The sequence below is a fragment of the Canis lupus genome, chromosome 6 (assembly GCF_048164855.1).
Source record: "Canis lupus baileyi chromosome 6, mCanLup2.hap1, whole genome shotgun sequence".
Classification (NCBI taxonomy): Eukaryota; Metazoa; Chordata; class Mammalia; order Carnivora; family Canidae; genus Canis; species Canis lupus.
The window spans coordinates 3225642-3246828 of record NC_132843.1 but is presented as its reverse complement, the minus strand read 5'-3'; the positions used below and the strand labels follow the sequence as shown (position 1 = coordinate 3246828).

Genomic DNA, 21187 nt, shown 5'->3' with positions numbered 1-21187 from the left:
CATGCTTATTGTTTAGCTCTCCCCGGCAAGACTAGCAGACTACAATCGTGTTCTCCCCCCTCAATGAATATACAAGGCCTAGTGCTTAGCACATAAATGTTCAATATCCATTCAACAAATTAATGAGCAAGGATTATTCCATTAATCCCAAATGGTCTGGTCTAGCTGCCCCTTAAGGTGCCCATTAAGGACAGGCAGTCACAACAAAAGCAAAAATAACCAAGTGGGACTACATCCAACTAAAAAGCTTCTGCACAAAGAAATCATCAACAAAGTGGGAAAAAATATTTTCAAACCATCTATTTGATAAAGGGTTAATATCCAAACTATACAACTCAATAGCTAGGGAATCCAAATAAAAAAAAAAATCCATTAAAAAATAGGCAAAGTACCTGAACATTTTTCCAAAGATATACAAATGGCCGACAGGTACATGAAAAAATGTTCAGTATCACCAGTCATTAAGGAAATACAAATTAAAACTACCATGATATCACCTCATGCCTGATAAAATAGCCATCATCAAAAAAATGATGGATATGGAGAGGAAACCCCTGTGCACTGTTTGTTGAAGTGTAAATTGGTGCACAGTGACTATGGGAAACAGTATGGAGGCTTCTCAAAAAATACTACTTGTCGTGAAACAATTCCATTTCTCGGAATATATCCAAAAATTTTTAAAAATGAACTCAAAAAGGTATCTGCACCCCCATGTTAATAGCAGCATTATTTACAATAGCCACAACATGGAAATAACCTACGTGTTCACTAATGGATGAATGGATAAGGGAGATGTGGTATGTGTGGTAAAATATTCAATCACAAAAAACAACAAACAAAACAAAAACCCCACAATAAAACAGGAACTCCTACCATTTTTGGCATAGATGGACCTTGAAGGCATTATGCTAAGTGGAAGAAGAGAAACACAAATACTGTATAATCTCACTTAATATATGTATTAAGGTCTTCGGGATTTAAATTAAGGCAAGTTTTTCTAAGATGCCATTAGCTAATTTTGAGGGTAACACTGAGATCTGTATTTTAAATCACTTAGGAGGCTGTGCAGAGTGGATTGGTACAAAGAAGCACAGGAGGCAGGAGTCTACTGCCGTGCTCCTCATCTGTAATGAAAGTTTTAAGTAGGGTTAGCAGAACTTTGTAACCAACTGGATGTGGAGCCCAGTAGAGGAATTTAGAATGAATCGCAGGTTTATTTTTTTTTTAAAGCTTTTATTTATTCCTGAGAGACAAAGAGAGAGAGGCAGAGACACAGGCAGAGGGAGAAGCAGGCTCCGTGCAGGGAGCCCAATGTGGGACTCGATCCCGGAACACCAGGATCACGACCTGAGCCAAAGGCAGACGCTCAACTGCTGAGCTACCCAGGCGTCCCGTATCTCAGGTTTCTGATGAGTGCCACCAAATTAACTAGAAAAGACAGAAGGAAGAGGAGTTCAGGATGAGGGAGATAACACTCAATTTTGGAATGAAAGAAATTATGCGATTACCATTTACGGAATTGTGTATGTGGTTTATAACTCAGACCTAACACTAGGGCAGGAGTGGAGGAAGTTGCATTTAATCAGCACAGAGGAATTTTTTTTTTTTTTAGCACAGAGGAATTTGATAAAGACTTGGGCAAAGATGAGATCATTCAAGATAAGTGTGTTAAAATCAAAAGCCCAAAGATGGAGTTCTTAGGAACTCCAATATTCAACAGACAGAAGAGAAGCCATCAAAGTGAAAAGGCAACCTACTAAATGGGAGAAAGTATTTACAAACTGTGTACTCAATAAAAAATTAGTCTCCAAAATATATATAAGGAACTCCTACAACTCAATGGCAGAAAAACTCATAAACCAGTTTAAAAAGGCAAAGAATACACAGCCATCCAAAGACATATAAATGACCAACAGGTATATGAAAAAACGCTCTAATTAGGGAAATGTGCGCACACACAATCACCTTATACTGGCAAATGTTGAAGATGTGGAGAAGCTTTAACCCTTGTGCTCTGCTGGTGAGAATATAAAATGGTGCAGCTGCTATAAAGTATGGAGGTTCCCTCAAAAATTAAAAATACAACTACCAACATGACCCAGCAACCCTACTGTTGGGTATTTATCCAAAAGAATTAAAAATCAGGATTTTGAAGACGTATTAGCAGTCCCATGTTCACTGCAGTACTGTTCATTATAGTTAAGATGTGGAAACAACTTAAGAGTCCACTGACAGATGAATGGATATAGAAAATGTGGTCCTTGAACAACACAGGTTTGAACTGTGTTCAACTGCAACTTATTTGCAGATGTTTTTTCACTATGTTAGACACATTTTTTGGAGATTTGCAACAATTTGAAAACACAGATGAGCCATGTTGCTTAGATTTACCAAGTGTTAATGTTTCCAATACTGTATTATGAACATAACTGTAATACTATATGCCATAAAAATTTTGTGATTAATTTATGTAATGCTAGGCTACCTGGAAGCTACCATATTGTTTACAGTAGGCCACTGTGAAGCAATTGTATTGATTACATTAGGTTACCATAAGCCACCATATTGCTGCCTGTTATCAATGCATGAATCATTCTAAAGAAATCTGAATTTCTTTTCCACATTACCTTTTCATTTTTGATGTCTAGTGTTAGTGATATGTATCACATCTCCAGTATTTTGTATAATACTGATACAGGTACTGGCAGATAATTCATTTTATAAACAGAGAACATAAACTTATGGCATCAACATAGTACAGTACTTTAAATGTATTTTCCTTGATTTTTTTGAACATTTTTTCTTTAGCCATCCAACTTTAAGAATATAGTATAGAATACATGTAACACATAAAATAGGTGTCAACTGTTTGTTATTGGTAAGCTTTCCAGTCAACAGTAGACTTTTGGGGGAGTCAAAAGTTACACACAAACTTTTGACTGCATGGGGGGGGTCAGTGTCCCTAACCCCTGTGTTGTTAAGGGTCAACTGTATACATACAATGGAATGCTATTCAGCCTTAAAAAAGGAGATTCTGTAATATGCAGAAACATGGATAAACCTTGAGAGCATTATGTGAAGGTAAAACAAGCTAGTCACAGAAAGCCAAATACTAAATAAATAAAAATAAATTTAAAAAAAGAGCCAAATATTGGGTGATTCTATTTACATATCTTAAATAGTCTAATTCATTGAATCAGAGTGGAATGGTGGCTGCCAATGGCTGGGGAGAGGAAGACAGGAAGAAATGGGAATTATATTCAACAAACTTAAAATTTCTGCTAAGCAAGATGAAAAAGCTCTAGAAATCTGCTATACAACACTGTAACTATAGTCAAGAATAATCTATTACACACTTAAAGATTTGTTGAGGGTAGATCTCATGTTAAGTGTCCTTACCATAATAAATCAAGAGTCAGAAAAACTGAGGCAAAGAAAGCTGAGAAAGGTCTTATTGAGTCAAAGGAGAAAGCTTCAAAGAGCTCCTTTGAAGTCAAGAAATCATGTTAAGGTAAAAACTGAAGAGTAAACTATCTCTGGCTGTAGTACGAGCTAAGATGACTATCCTGGGTCATTTCTGCAGTGATGCAGGAGAAAGTCAGACACTAGGTGGGTAAAAGGTAAATGGGAAATGGGAAATAGAAGCAGTTAGTTGAGTGTAGATGACCTTCAAGAACTTTCTTGACACAAAAGATTATCTTGCTGTATTACTTTGTGGTATAATGGACCTTACATGCATTCTTTATGAAAGATTTACCAGGGACTGAAAGTTTGCTTACTCCTAAAATAAACCAAAAATGCTGGAAAACAAGGCAAAAGGAACATAAGGTGAGTCATTACATTTTTAAAAGATGAAACAGATATATTCAATGAATGGTATTATCAAACTTTCACATTTGGCAAAATGAAAACAATTATGAGTTTGTTAGACTGTTAAGGTGATGCTCATGTGACAGAGGCTTGAGTGTCTTGTCTAGACAACAAGAATATATCACCAGTAACCTGACAACTGACTGGATATTTAGCCCAGACTCATCACTTGGTTGGGAAATTAAATGGTAAAGAAGCCAAAGCTTCACTCAGGAAGAACTCTGGTCTCTTTATAATAGAAAATGAGGAAAGCACAACATCCAACACAGAATAACACAGTGATTTTAAAAACCGCATTGAACTGCTGTACTCATTTGAAAATAATTTAATACCATTATTATTAATGGATAACATCATTATCCATAAATACTTTTCTAAGTAACAAAAGGAATACTCTTTTTTTTTTTCTAACTTTCTTTTGTGCTTTCACCTAACCTATTTTGATAGGAAGACTATTTGATAAGTAACTAAAAAAGATCTCAAAAAGCAAGTGACCAGCATTTTGAACCAATTTCAATTTAAATGTCAATTTAAGTTATAAAAAAGTGAGAGTAAACCCTTAAGGAAACATTCATTATCTGAAGCAGAGCTGACCTAAGATAATGCACACAAACCAACATAGTCTATTTAATAAAAATATTTAATGCTGCCAAAAAGTATAAAAATACAGTAGGAATGGCAGTACAATACAAAGTAGTCTCTCCTAATTTATTTCTTTTACATCTTTCTACATTTCATACATGTATTAAAAAACTTAACAATACATCAAATTAGAGGGTTCTGCAGTCTTCTGCTGGTGATGCTCTTCGTTCCCTGGATGTAAAGTTTACTTTGTAAACAGACAAATGTGAGGCAATCTACAGGTTTATCAAGCCTCACTTTAGTTTCCGGAGTGGGCTTCAGGTCTTGCTTTGCACATCAATGGTTCAAAATTTATAGCTGCAGAATATTCTCAAGTCATGAATATTTAGGTGTCTGTCAATCTTGGCCTAAAACATAAAATAAGAAGTCATCTATTCAATTCATATTTACCAAACACACAGACATACACAGATACACACAAACATAAAAGGACTAACAGTGAAATAAAAAGTCAACTAAAAAACATTCCAACATGTCACATTCATCCACACTAAGTGCTTCACTGTTATCCTGGTAAATCTGCTTACATACTCAATTTTCAAACAGAATTGGTGGTGTGAGGTAGACTCATGTTAAAGCACCATAACTTACATGACTTTTTAAAGAATTACTAACTCTGAATTTCTCAGGTCATCCTGTATTACTCAAGAAATGACCTCCATGTGAGATACTGACAGATGGAAAGGTTTTAAAAATGTAGCCACAATAGTTTCACAAGATTTTATGGCATGTGCTAGACTTACCAATACTTTGGAATTCAATGCAAAAATCTAATCCAATTTGAACCTCCACTGTATCATACTGTTAAAAATATTATGAATGTAATGGCTTAACATAAAATTGGCTTAAATCTTTAAATCAGACTGTTAGCAGCATGCTTCTTTTGGTCCTGAAGGATAATACTGATTATAGCAATACAGAACCAAAGTGACATGATTTAAGTTAAAGTATTAAAAAAAACAGAGACATAAAATAATTGACAGACTTACTGTATTTTAATATTGAAAAGTAAAGATGAAAGAGAACTTAAGCAACAGATGAAATAACTATTTTAAGTGCAGTTTTTGATGGTATTTCACAATATTTGCAAATAACTGAACTTTTGAGGTAAATGGTATTTCTGTTCTTCCCCTGACTTCCCTCACCATAACATCAACAAAAAAAACCCCAAACGTAAATACTTGTCATTGTGTCTCCACATATATAAATAGGAATATAAACAAACCATGCCCACACATACCCCCAAAACAGTCAAAAAACCCTCAAAATACTGCAAACTGGGCTTCTTCCTGACTACTGACTCTTCCTACTAAAGAATAATACCAAGCACCTGGTGGTGTTCTGAAGTCCTTTTCTTTTATTGTCCAACATTGACACAGAAATGTCAAGGTATCAAGAAAACCTTCTAAGGAGATAGATGTCTGCAAGTCACAAAACCTACCACAGGTGCTTACTGCATGGTCCTAATGAACCCTGCACCACATTGGATGGAAGTAAGGAAAGGGACCTCTTACTGACTCTGCTGCAAAATACATATTTATTTCCCACACATTCAGAAAATCTGCTCATCAAAGTAACTCCATTCAATCAATCAAGGTGAATGAAATAATCGTCTGGTTTAGAGAATATTCTGACGTTTCAGTATTTCTTTGGTTCAGTGGCAGTGCAGACTGTTTTCACAATTTTTTTTTGGAGGTAAAGTTTGACTTGGTTGACTTAAAAAAAAAAAAGCACTACTTTGAATTTTAATAAGTTAAAGTAGCAGTCTAATTCTTTCTGTTTAAATATTTGAATATTCCATAAAAAAACAGAGTCCACATGTCATAATGGAAGCAGCATGTGGTTTGGAGTTACTGGAATTCTACAGACGGGGGTGTGAATTTCAGCTCTCATGTAATAGCCGTGCAATCATGGGCAAGTTACTTATTCTCTGACCTGGTTTTCTTACTTCAAAACAGGGTGATGCATCTAGATGAGGTATGAAGCAGATTCAATTTAGATTATGCAGGTCAGCTGACTGGCAGCACTTCAAGTGTCCAACATACACTGTTGTTTTCCCTAGCACGGTGACAGAGATTCACCTATGAAGGATAAACTATTGTTTGTAATAACTAAAAAAAATTAATAGTGTTTTTTAAAATTCACTTTTCTTTGTAAATATTATTCTGAAGGATAAGAAAATAAGGTAAAATCACTGGGAGTATTAACTTTTATAAAACGTATCTATTTGCAAAACTGAAGACAAATGGGCTTTATTTTAGGAAAAAATATGTTCAATTGAATCATTTTTTTGCTGATTTGTTCAATAAGTCAAAAGTAAACTGGGTTCAAAGAAATTAAGTGGAATAATTAGCCATGCTTGCCTCCTTCTTTGGAGAAAGCAGCCTGCACATACTGCCCACTGCCCTTATTCTGGAATTGGGCCAGGCTTACAAACAGAGAATGATCCTCCCAAGCTGGCTCCATATCTGAAGTAACAGAAAGTCAAACTGCATCCAAAGTATTCTTTGCCACCAGATATTCTTTTTTTTTTTTTTTTTTTTTACTGAAAAGAATCAAAAAACCTTCTGTAAGGTGAGCAAAAGCATTACCTTACAGACAAAACAAACTTATCTAGTTTCCCTCTCCCGAATTCACCAAACTCAAAATAACTTCAATGATTTTATGGTAGTAATTTGAAATACCAACACCTTCTTGTCTATAAAATCTGTCAAATTAGAGCAACAATAAAGAATGGATGTCCTTTCAAAAATGGTCTCCATAAAGAAAAAAAATCCCCATGCAATTCTCCTTATAACTTCCCAAAATACACTATATAATGAAAAACCAGACAGTACTGGACTCTGTAAGTATATTGTCACTATATCCTACAATTCCTTTATTCTGCTGTACATTATAAATCCAAAATAGAAAGAGTTCAAAAGATTGAACTTTTCCTTCTCCCAGCAGACTTCAGAGATGGTCAGAGCTCTTTAAAACTTTTTCATTGTCAGGGGTTGTTACTGATGAAGACAAAGCCTTTCAAACCAAGTTCAAGCTTCTTGTCTGATACACTGCTTCCACTTAGCAATGCTCTGTGACAGAATAAAGGGCAGTGAGGAAAAAAACTCTCCCCAAAGAAGTTTCCAGAAATCAGTAGCCAAAGGAGATAACCATTTCTCTGAGGAGTGTTGAGGAAAAGCACCTGTGCAGAACTGGGTGTTCTTGGAGAAATCTGAATGTGGTAAATATTCAGAAAATTCCTGTTGCTAAGGAAAAAATGAGATGGCCAAACTCTACCATTCTCCTAGGAGTCTGTTCTTTCAAACACTACCCAAGAAAGTGAGTAACTTAAAATTCCTAAATTAAAAGCTTACATTGTCAGATCTGGATGAACAACAGAATAGCTATATTATGGTGAATACATGAAATATAGCCTAAAGTGTGCAGTATCTGGACTGGGGATTCCTGCCCAGGCAGAGCAGGTTTTGTGCAGTTTAAACAACCCGAGTTTCTTCCCATGAAGGCATGTCATCACTTATACGTAATGTATCCAATGGAACAAGAGAGCTGCAAGTTCTAAAATACTCATTCACTCTCATAGGAGCTGTTGGTGATACTGTCCTATAAATACTGCTTTGAAAATAAGTATAAGAAAACATCAAATCCAAACAAATGAACTAGGGAAAAAGACCTAAGAAACAGGTCAATTTTGGAATAAATCATCCAGGGAAATTAACTCAGGAGAACTTAGTTTTGTCCTGTGGAAGAGTATTACTTTCAAAATTTTATTTGTAAGCTTTTGTGCCTCTATCCTCTAAATAAGGCCAAATTAAAGATTTCTTAAAGTGAGAGAAACTTCATTATCTGCTGACACAGAAATGAGAACACAGAAACACCTTAGTTTCAGACCAGGATCACTGCACCAAGGTCTGACCTCAGCTCCCTGCACTACTGGGGTGCAGCAGACTAGAGATTCACACCCTTGCTCCTTCCTTACTCCCTAAGCCCGCAACAAATCCACGTGGACTGACCGCTGGACAAAAAAAAAAATCAATCGATGTTTACAGAAGGAGTGATTACTAGACTTCTGCCTAAACACAGAAGACATGGATGATATACCTAATGGCACCAGGCTTATAGTAGATTACATTAAAATAAAACCTCTGTAAGTTTTGTGTCTCAAAGTAAAAATCAAGGCAGACTAGATTTTAAAATCTGTACAATAACCAGGCAGGCACTTTGGGGATGTAGGTACTCGATGAAGTAGAGTATACAAAGGTTAATGACAGTATTTCTAATATAATCAGGTTCTGGCCTGTGTCTATTTACATAGAATCTAGTCAGATGTATTTTTCTAAAAGGGAAATGACTTGCAAAAGCTAAGTCTGTCTTTGAGAATAACCTACTTCTAAAATATACTACATATAGGAGACTTTTCAACAATAGCAGCATAAAAGAATGTGGAACTGTCAAGTCTCAGGCTGATTATGGGTGAATAATAACAACATCTACCTCAAAAGCTTGTTGTAAGGATTAAATGGGATAATCTATTAAAGTGCTTATTAGCACAGTGCCTGGCACATAGTAAATGATCAATAAATGATTACAACCACCATTCTCAATTGACACGGAGAGCAAAGAAGGACTTGCTATAAAAAGTTTCATATCATAAACTACTTTTCAAACCAATACATATTTGTTGATTCATACCATCAATTCTAGTTTATTTGAAACGAAGGGGACAAGCACAAATACACATAAAATTAAGAGTTACAGTTCCTTCTTGTGACATACCTGTTAAGCAGAGCTATTTAAAAAAAAAAAAAGTCAATATTTTATTTCCTTTCTCTTTTTGTTCATTTTCTGGTAGAAATATTAATACACAGTATTAATTTGAAGATAGAATAGGAAAAGGACAGAGCATATATTATAAAGTATTCCCTAAACATGAGGAATGATCTTTATATTGTTCTAAAGTTCTTTATACACTTTAAGACACTACATTTTTCTTAATCATCTAAGAATTCAAGAAAAGGTATTATTTTTATTTTATATATGGATAAACTGAAAAATGAAGAATTATATTTTTACATGTTCCATATATGCGAGCATAGATTAAAACTGCTAAGAGGCCAGCATAGAATACCTAGCTAAACCTGGAGACAGATACATAACCAGCTGGTATATCCAGAGAAGATGGCATTAAGTCAGACTGCTGTCAGTTTATCAGTAGAGGCATATGAACACGAATGTACTATATATTAATGCAAATATCCTTTCTTAGAAATAATAAAGCCTCTGGTTTTCTAAAAATCTTTTTTTCTTCCCTGTTCAAAAAATAACACTACCTCATTAAAATCAAACTACACAACTGACTTTAAAAGTCTGTTATATCGAAAAAAAAGTCTGTTATATTTAGAAAATATTAGGAAGACTTAAGGATGCACAAATTTTGTAAAAATGTAGAATCTATTGTGGATTGCTAACTTTGTCCTCTGGCTGCTACCTGAGAAGGCAGGAGCCCTGTGTCTTTCCCACTTAATAAAGGGTCAAGATGATGGCCTCGGGCACTACAGCACATTTTTTAATAATTAATACATGGACCCCAAAAATATTATTACTGGTATAAACTTAACACACTATCCTTCAGGATCTGCTTGAAAGGAGGAAAGATGAATAACCCTTGCAGAAGTTCATCAACAAATGTTTACTTCACTGAGTATCATGTTAAGATATATGACAACAAACACCAGTCAGAGAACAGAAAGAAGACAAACAGCAAAGCTAAAATCCTGAATCCAGTGAAGCACATTTACCCTGCAAAGGGGCAATGTGCGTCATTAACACCCTTTGTTTCCTGTAAGAAGTCTCTGCCTTTTTGTTTAAGGCAAGGCTATCTTCAGTTGGAAATTTAGTATGATTTATCCGTATTTGACTTACAGAGTAATATACTGTATTTTACAAATATAAACCAAGGCAAATTAGAAAAATTAGAAAGGTTTTAAACCAATAATGGCGGGTCCTGGTACCTGAACACAGGTTTAGTGCAAATAGACATTAAAAAAAAAAAAAAAAAAGTCCCTCTTACCTCCTCTCCATTTAAAGGTTACAGGACACAGTAATACTGAATTAGGACACAGGCACAAGTTATGTAAATCTGATTTAATATGTAGTACCAACTACATCCTGCTTTCAGATTTCAGCATAATTCAACACATTCAAGAAGGCTACTCAAAACAATTCAAAATACCTATCTATACAAATGGTTTTCAAACTGTTTTAAAAATTATAACTGTCCCCTTAAAATAATTACACCTCATACAGAGATTGTATGTAATGTATAAAATAGGAAAAATAGAGATGGTCTGGTTGAAAGTATAGGCTGGTAGCTTGGAATCCTTCCAACCACCTCTCGGAGACCCCTCAGAAATCCAATGAGCATGGCTTGAAAACCACTGAAATAATGTGATTTTACTATATTAGCAATTAAATCTATAACAACTATTTAAAGTTTAAATTAAGTTAAACACTGAATGGAATGTTGGGATCTGAAGAAGGCTAGCACTCAAATGAGCAGTTAAGTTCAATATGCTTTAAAAATATGCTTTAAAACAATATGCTTTAAAAATACCCATTAAGAAGTTAAAGGGACAAGGTCAGGTTTGTACATCATCATACTATTTATTGAATAGAAAGAACTTGAAAAAAATTTTACTTCAAAACTTCAGTCTAGTAAACTGAAATGATGTATAATAAAATGCTGCTCCTTATTTTTATTTTCTAAGTATGATTTACCCTAATTATAAATTAGGGTAATTACATAGACATTTTCATGAAAATTAAACAGTATTCATCACGGGCTTTACAGAAACCAATTTCTTTACAAAGTCTCGACCAAATGTTACCTGACTATGCCAGTAAGGAGTATTCCTTCAAAGAAATTTTTAGGGAAATTTTTGTTTCTTTATTTTTCTTTTTAAAATTGGGAAAACTGTAAAACATAAAAGAAATGCAAATATACAATAAAAACTGCTTAGAGTTAGTTTTAACTGCTCATATCAAATTTCTCTTTAGGAAAATGTATTCAGTACAATTGAATCAACACACAATTTATTTTTTATGTTAACAGATTTTTCAAATTGAGCTTTTAAAAAGTACATTTAACTACAAAAGATTAAATAGATACTTATAAAATATATTTACCCTGAAATGGTTAAGAATATAAAATGTTGATGCCCATGTCAACAGTACATTATACATTACACGCATTATTTAAAGGTCATTTTCTTTCCAGTAATAATGTAGATAAAACCACAATATTTATTGCTTGTATCAAGTGCAGGTTAAAATCCAGAGAGCCTCCATAAACAAATCCTTGTGATAAAGGATTTCTCAATCTGATCAGGAAATATTACACTTAACATGTATGAATACAGTTGCAAAATGTACCAGTTTTCAATAAGTATTCAAGTCTTTATTTCAGATAGCCGTTTACAGTTAGGGGATAGCGCCCTGAGATGTTGGGCTGGGGTCTGAATATATCATTTATCTGGTTGGTGTCTATTCTACTGCACTGTTTCTGGGATGCAAGGAGTCTGCTAAGAGACAAACCCTTGGGACTAACGCAACACTGTCACCTACTAGTGCAGTGGCTTGCTGGGCAGAATTGTTTATTTATAGGACATTCTGCTGAAACAATAGTGTCCAGCCAACAAAAGCGCCCACCAAAATGAATGACACAAACCCCATCTTAGTGAGAATAGGTTGCCAATATAACCACCTTTTCCTTTTTCGTTCAGTCTCATTTAGCCTCTGTTTCATCTGCTGCACCTTCTGAGCTGTGTTAGCTTTTCTGTCCTCTCGAATACGTTTCCGTAGAACGCTAGGAAAAAATAAAAACAAAAGGATGTTCATGGCAGGATTTAATTACTTTAATACAGAGCACCAAAGCCCAAATACCTGCCCCCTAAACCCCGTATTTTTAAACTCATTAAAACACTGGAATAAAAAAAGAGGGAGAGTTTCAATATTCCAAGTGGTCTAGAGATGTATTCTGATATTTCATCAACAATTTCTGGTACAATATTCAACTAATAAATACTTTTTGGAGGACCTGAAAATAAGCATGGTGCTTTCTTCGTTGAAATGGGAGCTGGTGGCTGTCAGCTTTCTTTCTTGCTAACCAGCTGGAAGAAGTGGGGGATAAGAGTCCCTGGCATCTAAGGCCCTTTAATGTTTACACGTGATTTGTCAAAGGTCACTGGTAAAAGCTATCTATTTAATACTTTGTAAAGATTCTATCATGGGATGCCTATTGCTGTTTGTCCACACATATTTCTGGCTTCCATTTTCCTATTCACATCCACAGAACGTTTGTTCCAACGGAAGCTCTCAGGCTCCCAAGACACATGGTCCTAGAACACTGTAAAAAATGGCCAATGACTAACATGTAAATTATTATTTCTTCACTTTAAAAAACTTCCACAAAATCTATCTCTTCTTTTCACTTATTGCCTATAATATAGCAAAAACCTAACCTCTGAATTAAGTATTATCACCAGAGTAATTTTTCTACAGTCTAGCTCTCTGGTTCTGTAGCTTGATTAAAAATCTTGAATGCCTTTTCAGTGTACTACATTAAAAGCCAACTTTTTTCCCCGCCAAAATGCTTAACCTGAATCTAATAATGAGAAACAATCAGAGGAATCCAGATTGTGGAGTGTTTTAAAAGGCAACTGGTATAGCAGCTGCAAAAATGTCAAGGTCAAAGCAAGGAAAAAAGAGAAAGTGGTAAACAATTTCAATTTAACAGAGACTAAGGAATCAAACCAACCAAATACAATGCATGATCCTTGACTATATCTTGGATTATTTCTTTAAATAGCTAAAGAAATTTTGGGATCATGAAAATATTCTGAAATTAGATTATGATGATGGTTTCACAACTTCGTAAATACACTAAATCTACTAAAGTATATGCTTTGAATGAGTGAACCTTATTTTTAATTTGTTTTTATCAGTTTGCCAATATATAGTATAACACCCAGTGCTCATTCCATCAAGCGAAATGAGTGAACTTTATATCTCAAAGTTACTTTTTAATAAAGCTATAAGGTAGATTTTTTTAGACAACTAGAGAAACGTGAATAACGACTATATATTAGGTAATTTTATCAATGTTCAAATTCTCTGGACTACTGGAACCCTCAAACACTGCTGGTGGGAATGTACAAGGATGCAGATGCTACATAAAATAGGTAGGTCCTCAAAATGTGAAATCTAAGGTTACCTTATGACCCTGCAACTGCACTCCTAGGTATATTCCCAAGAGAACTGGAAAACACCTGTGCACACAAAAACTAGCCAGTATTCACCGGCCGTGCACAACTTTGTTCCTGCTCAAGTGTTGTTGTTTTTTTTTTTTTTTTTTTTTTTTTTTTTTTTGCTGTTCTCCAAATTTGTTCCCTTCTAAACTAGAAATCTTCTCCTCTCTCTAGTCCTCTCATTTCAATTCTGTTCTTGAATTTCTCCCTCCAGAGCCCCTCTATTCTTATCTTAACAGCATTTAACTTACAGTAAATTACTTATGTTGCTAATTTGGGATCCTATTTTACCCCCTAAATATGTTTGCAACTCAGGGACTCTATTTTGCCTGTCTCTGTGTACCCTATGATTTCTAATGTCTTCTTCATTTTACCTATCATATAGCCAGGTATCTTTGGCTGTCTGAACTTTGAATATTTGCTATGATGGCTTGCAAAAATTATTACTCAGAATTCACTCTCTGAATTTAAAATTCACATGTACAAATACACGTGTATATCTATCAGTGAAAAAAAATTAAGTTGTATTTAAGTGAAAGCAAAGCATATATAAAATATGTAAAAGAATACAGAGTCCCATCCAAAGGGCCAGACTTCCATGGGTCCCTGTATTTGTTTCTGTCAGGAGCCTGAGGCCACCAAGCAACCAGGTTCCAATTTAGGTGGATTCTTGAATAGATTATTTCATTTAAAATTTTCATTGTGGGGATCCCTGGGTGGCTCAGCAGTTTAGCGCCTGCCTTTGGCCTGGGGCGTAATCCTGGAGTCCTGGGATTGAGTCCCATGTTGGGCTCCGTGCATGGAGCCTGCTTCTCCCTCTGCCTGTGGCTCTGCCCCCCCCCCCTCTCTCTCTCTCTCTCTGGGTGTCTCTCATGAATAAATAAATAAAATCTTAAAAAAATTTTTTTTCATTGCAATACAGAGGATAATTACAATTTTTATTCAGTGTTGATATTTACCATATAAACCCAATAGGAGTTCATGGAGTGTCACATGATTATGTAATTAGTGCTTCAAATAAACAGCAGTTTAAGAGGATTTTTAAAAGAGGATTTTTAAAAGAGGATTTTTATGATATTTAGAGAAATTGGTTATGGTTTTGGTTGGGCTGAGAACACAATTTTTCCCATTTAAAATTATTAATGGAATAGAGATTCTTGTTTTTAAAAAATGTACTATACATATGTTTTCAGGAATGGAATGAAAGTACCAAGAGATGGCATCACTTAGTTTAAGACTGCAATTCCAGAGAAATAAAAACCACTCTCCATTTGTGATACAATAAAATCTTTATACCTAGTTTGGCCTCAGGAAATTATGTCTACATGATAAACTGCCCAAGTCTTCCTACACGGTTATGTAATCAAAACCCACAAATTGGCAGGAAAGGATTCCTGTGGACCCTTGCCTACAGAAGAGCATGTAGAATTCTTCATTGTGGCACACATAGCAGGTTACTGCCCATACAGCTTTCAACAGGCATACTTCACACTATGCAAACACATAGGAGAAGGATCCAAATAACCTGACTTCTCATTTATCTGAATGGTTCTTCACTCAGTGATCTGGGCTTATGGGTTGCACTATAATTGAGAACATTAGCTTTTAAGCTTTGATGCTAAACCTTAACAGCAAGAAATACCCTACCATCACAACAAAGTAACTGTACACCAAGACATATTTATACACATACACAATATTTATGTTAATATGTAGAATTTATATATTATGTATACATAAAAATGTTAAAATACTTAGTTATTATCTATGATACTGATTTATTTTATTCTCTAACTCAAACTCTAATTTCTATTTTATTTTATCCTATTATTTTAAAAATGCTCTTTTTATGGCTCACTAAATTGATTTCAAGACAGTGGAAATGTGACCTTCAATAGGAAAAAACTGCCTTGAAGGATATTTAATCATGAAAATGAAAGAAAATGAAGTATTGTGTTCTACTCTCTTGAAACTGAAATTCTTTCAGTAAGATTTTGATTTTATTAGCCTCCCTAATACAAAACTATAGATTAGTATTAAAGTTTATTAAGACTCAACAATACAATTTTTCACAGCAATCTTTATGCTTTTACTTTTCTACAACCTTGCTCCTTCAACTAGCTTTCTCTACTCAAAATCCTTACTTTCCTTCTGGGATTCTGTCTCTGCTTTCAAGCATGATGTGGTCTCCTCTCTCCTGTGGGTGGGGGGCAACAAACAGCATATATACACACCACCCCCTCACCCCTAATAAAACCACCTCTTCAATCACTCTGTAATTCCTGAGTGGTTTTCCTGAGCTCGATACTATGGAACTTGGACAATGCATGATGTACCTTGTTGGGGTTTGTGTCCTTAAAAATTAAAACTCGACAACTAAGGACACTGACTCAATCATCAATCCTGTTTTCCATTTAATTTTGCACATGGTACTAGCCAAAACAACATTAGGAACATGAGGATCTTATTACTGAAAAAGATAAGGTAACTTAAAACATTTCTTGATTTAAAACTATTATATTTATGATGAAGGAAGGAATAACATCTTAATGCTTTAGCTTATAGACTAAAACCACTAGAGCCATAAATAAGGAATAATACTGCTAAGTCATAATGAACTCTTCAGTAGAATACTTAACAACACATATATCTGTATTTATTGCAATGTTACCTTTCATAAGATTTCAGGTAATTTTTAAATTGGGGAAATAAGTGAAGCTACTATAATCTACAGGAGACCTCAACAATTTTCATGGTACCTCAACATTGCAATGTAACAAATAGGACTAAAACATAAAATGTGCCACAATAAAAAGCATATTTGACAAAAAGAAGAGAGAAAACATCTCTAAGAGGCACTGAAGAGGGGAAGTGAACACACTCATTCACTCAAACCTTAGGATACCAGCTTCCTAATGGGTGGGAGATTACTAGAGCCTTAGAAATGTAAACATTTTAATTTAAAAACTTAAATCGTTTACACATTCATATGGATTCAAAACTCCTGAAAAGTGTAAAAGGGCATTTTGGGTAATGTTTTTTTAAAGGCTTCTCCCCTTTCAATAATGGAATGAAGTTTAAATATTCATTTAAATATTTTATAATTTCATTAAAGGCACATTATCAATTACATTACAACTACAGTATGAACACTAATACTTGTACCACTTATTTTCCGTATCCTATTATACATTTTAGCATTTAACTGTATTAATTTAAGCACTCAAATTAGAATTGAGTTAAACCACTTTCCAACTGGTTTCTGTCTGTAAGTACTGGCTTCTTTAATAGGGCTGAAAGCTCTTTGAGATCGATGATGTCATCATATACTACTTAAATACCCTTAGGTAATAAATAAATGAATAGCTACATTAATTCAATAAACAAAGGGCCTAGATTAGTTCATATCCACTAACCTTATTGAAAGAAAAATGTTTCATCTTTTCAAGCATGTTATTACCATAAGCTTACCTCTCACTGTTCTCCTCCGTCGTATCCTGTATTTTAGAGGATAGTCCTGTATATCTGTCACCTGTCAGTTTTTCTTCTTCCAGGCCTATCCTATTCCCATTGTATTTTTCAGTCATTATTTTGGTTGGTGAATGATCAAAAGCAGGACATAAGTCTTCCTTAGAAAGTTCTTTCCATCGTTTCTAGGTAGGAAAGAGAAGTGAAAAACCAATACAAACACTAAAATTTTATTTTTCTTTAAATAAAAGGATGTATCAATTGAGATGTTACCTATTTTAAGCTTTATTATTAAAAAATAATAAAGCATTTAATATTTATGTACATGGCTATATGCAGTTGAATATAATAGTCTTAATGAAAGTAAGTAGACTTTAACCTATTTGAGACAAACTATACTAGGACCTCATCAAAATATTCATGATAAGTGAGATTTTAGCTAGAGCCAGATTCTGCTGGATTCCTAATCCACAGGTATGTTAACACTGGAAACAGTGACTAAGATGGCACTTGAATGTGATCTGGCATCTCCTTATTCCCTGCCAGTAGAATAACAGTGAGGAACAGTAAGAGAAACAACAGTAAGATTTCCAGGCAGTTCTCTCTGATGCCAGAGGACCTTAATTTTGTTCTTTCCTATCAGGTATGCTAGCAGCTCCAGGTAGCCCACCACCAGGTGGGAAAAACTCCGCTTGCATGTCTAGACTTCAAGAGGTGGGGTTCAGCCCAAGATGAAGAGAAATTCCATTTCCTTCATCTATTAAACAGGCCGTCATCACTTACCTTGGAAGCCTGCAGTGATTAATGACATAACATGCCTAGCGCCATGTCTAGCAAATGTTAGATTCCTTTGCTCTCACTGCCACCATCCCTAGGAAGAGTGGAAGTGGTGCAAAGTATATCTCAGCCCCTGGAAGATGAGGGGCAGTGACAAAGTGCTAGCCAGAGTGGGAGATGGCAGGTATAACTTCACCATGGGGGGACCTCTGGTTCCTCAAGTCCTTCAAGGGCTGGGAATACAACCACCCAACTCCCTGCCAATAGTAAGAGTAGGAAAGATGGCAGTGAGAGCCAATGGTTTGATTATCTAGGACTCTGACACTGGTGCAAAATGATCTGGTATGGACAGGGGTGGCCCTCTTTGAAGATCTTATCACAGAAGCAAGGAGTCTAGAATCTTATGAATAAAAGACTCTATAAACTTATTGCCTGAAGACTTTAATTATTTCGAACACAGATGGAACATTGCAATTTATACTTGTTTGGAACTTAAACACTCTTTCCCTGGAGTTGCTTTGGTACAAAATGGCATTGTTAAAAACAGCACTTGTATATTTAGATTGTAGGGGAAAAAAAGTCTTTGGAAAAATTCATTGATAACACTGATAAGTTAGTTCCTATCTTATTTCATTATCCTACAACAAAGAAATTTTAAAAAGAAAAAGGCATTTACCACACTCCACCTTTCCCATATATAGCTATTTTATTAAGATGCATAGTTAACATATCTCTTTTATAGTAGCTGATTTACAAAAAGAGAATGTAAAATTCTGTAATTTGCTACATTTGGAGGATAGTGAGTAGGTCAGTTTGGTAGAAGATGAAGAACGTGTAGAGCTTTGGTAGAAATGAAGAACATGTAGAGCTTGACTCTGAGAGATGAGGCCAGAAAGGAAGTAGACCTCAAGGAAAAGAATGGCTCTGAACTTAGTTTAAGAAACAATGGGATGGAACCCACCTCTCCTGAGCAAGGACCTAAGAGGATGCAAACCATATCCAGAAAGAATATGTTACCAATACCTGAGAGACTGCTATAATGGAACTAAGAGTAGGTATTTTCACTTTAGATGATTATGTCAGTTTTCTTTCTTCTCGTTTTACATTTTTGTTACTCAGTCTAGATTTGTATATTGAAGATGCACATGCAGAAATTTCTCAAACATTTACTATACCCACACTGACCTAATGCTTCAACTGCACCAGCTCTTAATCCTCAGAAGAATCTCAGGAGGTAGGTGCTAGTACTCTTATTATTATCATCCCCTTTCTACAGATGAGATGGGTTAACAGCATAGAAGTAACTTGCCCATGCCACGCAGCTAATTAACAAATGGGCCAAAACTTTAATGCTATAATTCTTCATGATTATCTGTATCTCTGAAAATTTCATCAATTTCATATACCAGATAAAGATCCTCCCCCCAAAAAAATGCAAACTGCCTCCAAAATTTAGGCTGTTTAATTTTTTAAAATTTCGATTCTTCACTGGGACCTAGTTATAACAACCTGGCCTTAGAGTTGGACAAAACTCAACAATGTCAATAAACAAGACAATGACAAAAGTCAAGTTTCACTGGACTACTTCCCAGAATATGCAACAAATTCAGAATCTGTCAACAAGAAAAGGACTTAGCACAAGGGAAGGGGATAGAGAATAGGAGATATTTAATGGTGGTGAATTAAAAAAAAAAAAAAAAAGCACTGTCATTTTGCCACATCTCTGGCCAGCAAACTCACTCAACTTTGCCTTCTCTGTAACCTACAAAGCAGCAAGCTGACAATCCAGAGTCACCTGTCTTGGCTTGTCACTGCTGACTTGGGAAGTCAAGGAATCAATATTGCACTCAGCTACAACTTCATTCAAGCTCTCATCTTGAGGCCTGGAGTACGGCTTTCTGGACTGAGAGTTTCTTATCTTCCTAAACCTATACTCATGTTGAACCACACTCCCACATGTCACATGCTGCTATGAGCAATGCTCTCTGCATACCACCTGCAACCCCACTCATTTCTCACTGAAGAAAGTCCTTCAAAGAAGCAGTTAAAGTCCTGTCATTAAACTTGAAACACACTGTAATTACTTTATTAGTTGTTTCAAATTACCAGTTAGAGGTCTTACAACATCAACTCTGAATTATCAATCTAGATATGTTACTCTGTGAGGTTGTCTGTCATATGGATACTGGGAGTGTGCTAATAAGTGATAATACTAGTAATTACAAGGTCTTTTTATGCCCAACCTTGTGCCAAGAAAAATGTAAGGTAAATGATATATTTCTAGAGACGACAAGAAATTACCTCTATTTATCTAGGTAAAGATCATTAGAAATTTCCAAAAGTAAATACATGCGTGTGATTTTAAACACATGTATTTACTAATTTCAGAAACCATCACTTTAGATGTGAATATTAACAGCTCTCTTTTATCTCAACAGGTTCTAGAACACTTTATGTCTACATATGTCAGAAATCTTCACAGAAAAATTAACATAAAACCGTATCCAATGAAAATACCACTCACATAATATAAATCTAAATTAAGGCTGATGGTGAAGATAGATGCCCCTTTAGTTTTTCCCTTTAGGAAAAAGTACAAGAAACAAAGAAATATGGCTCAGGTGCTGTTGAACAGACAGTTTTCTGAAGATACAGAGGTTCAGGAAACATCACCCTCCCACACTCCTGGCCACAGGGCTCACACCAGAAAGAAGCTCCTTTCTTTCTTCTTACAAATATTAACTTTTCCCAAAATTCAGAGGTAAAGAGGAAGAGGTAGACATATGGAGAGAAAGAAGAGTCTTTTTATAAATTGGCTATCCTATCTTTACATGTCAAAGAAACATTTTTATAGGTCACAGTTATATTCATGCAATTTAAGGTTTCTACATTAACTTTAGACCTTATGATTTAGAATTTCAGAGAACTTTACTTCTCTTAGACTTTTATTCTAAGCTAAGGTTCTAGAACAGTACTGCCCAATGAAATATAATGGTAGCCACACATACAATTTTCAAATGTCTAGTAGTTGTGTTTTTTTAAAAAAAAGATGAATTGTAACAATGTTTTATTTAATTCAATATAAAAATATTCATTTGAACATACAATATTTTAAAAATTGAGAT

The 21187-nt window shown here is 34.9% G+C and overlaps 1 protein-coding gene across 3 annotated transcripts in view; it reads right to left on the bottom strand.

Annotated features, from left to right (window-relative positions):
- Positions 1–4492: 4492 nt before the first annotated feature.
- The window catches only part of PTPN2 (protein tyrosine phosphatase non-receptor type 2), a 94011-nt gene continuing 77316 nt past the window's right edge, over positions 4493–21187 (bottom strand). Inside the window, exons 8-11 of one of the 3 annotated variants that reach the window (XM_072828640.1) lie at positions 17289–17470; positions 12275–12376; positions 11400–11485; positions 4493–4859 (exon numbers count right to left, since the gene is read on the bottom strand). In XM_072828640.1, the coding sequence (XP_072684741.1) occupies positions 11404–11485; positions 12275–12376; positions 17289–17470 (366 nt within the window). In that variant the 3' untranslated portion in view covers positions 4493–4859; positions 11400–11403. Of the gene's footprint in view, positions 4860–11399; positions 11486–11587; positions 12377–17288; positions 17471–21187 lie in introns of those variants that run through there. The other 2 variants (XM_072828641.1, XM_072828639.1) reach the window with 2 other exon arrangements.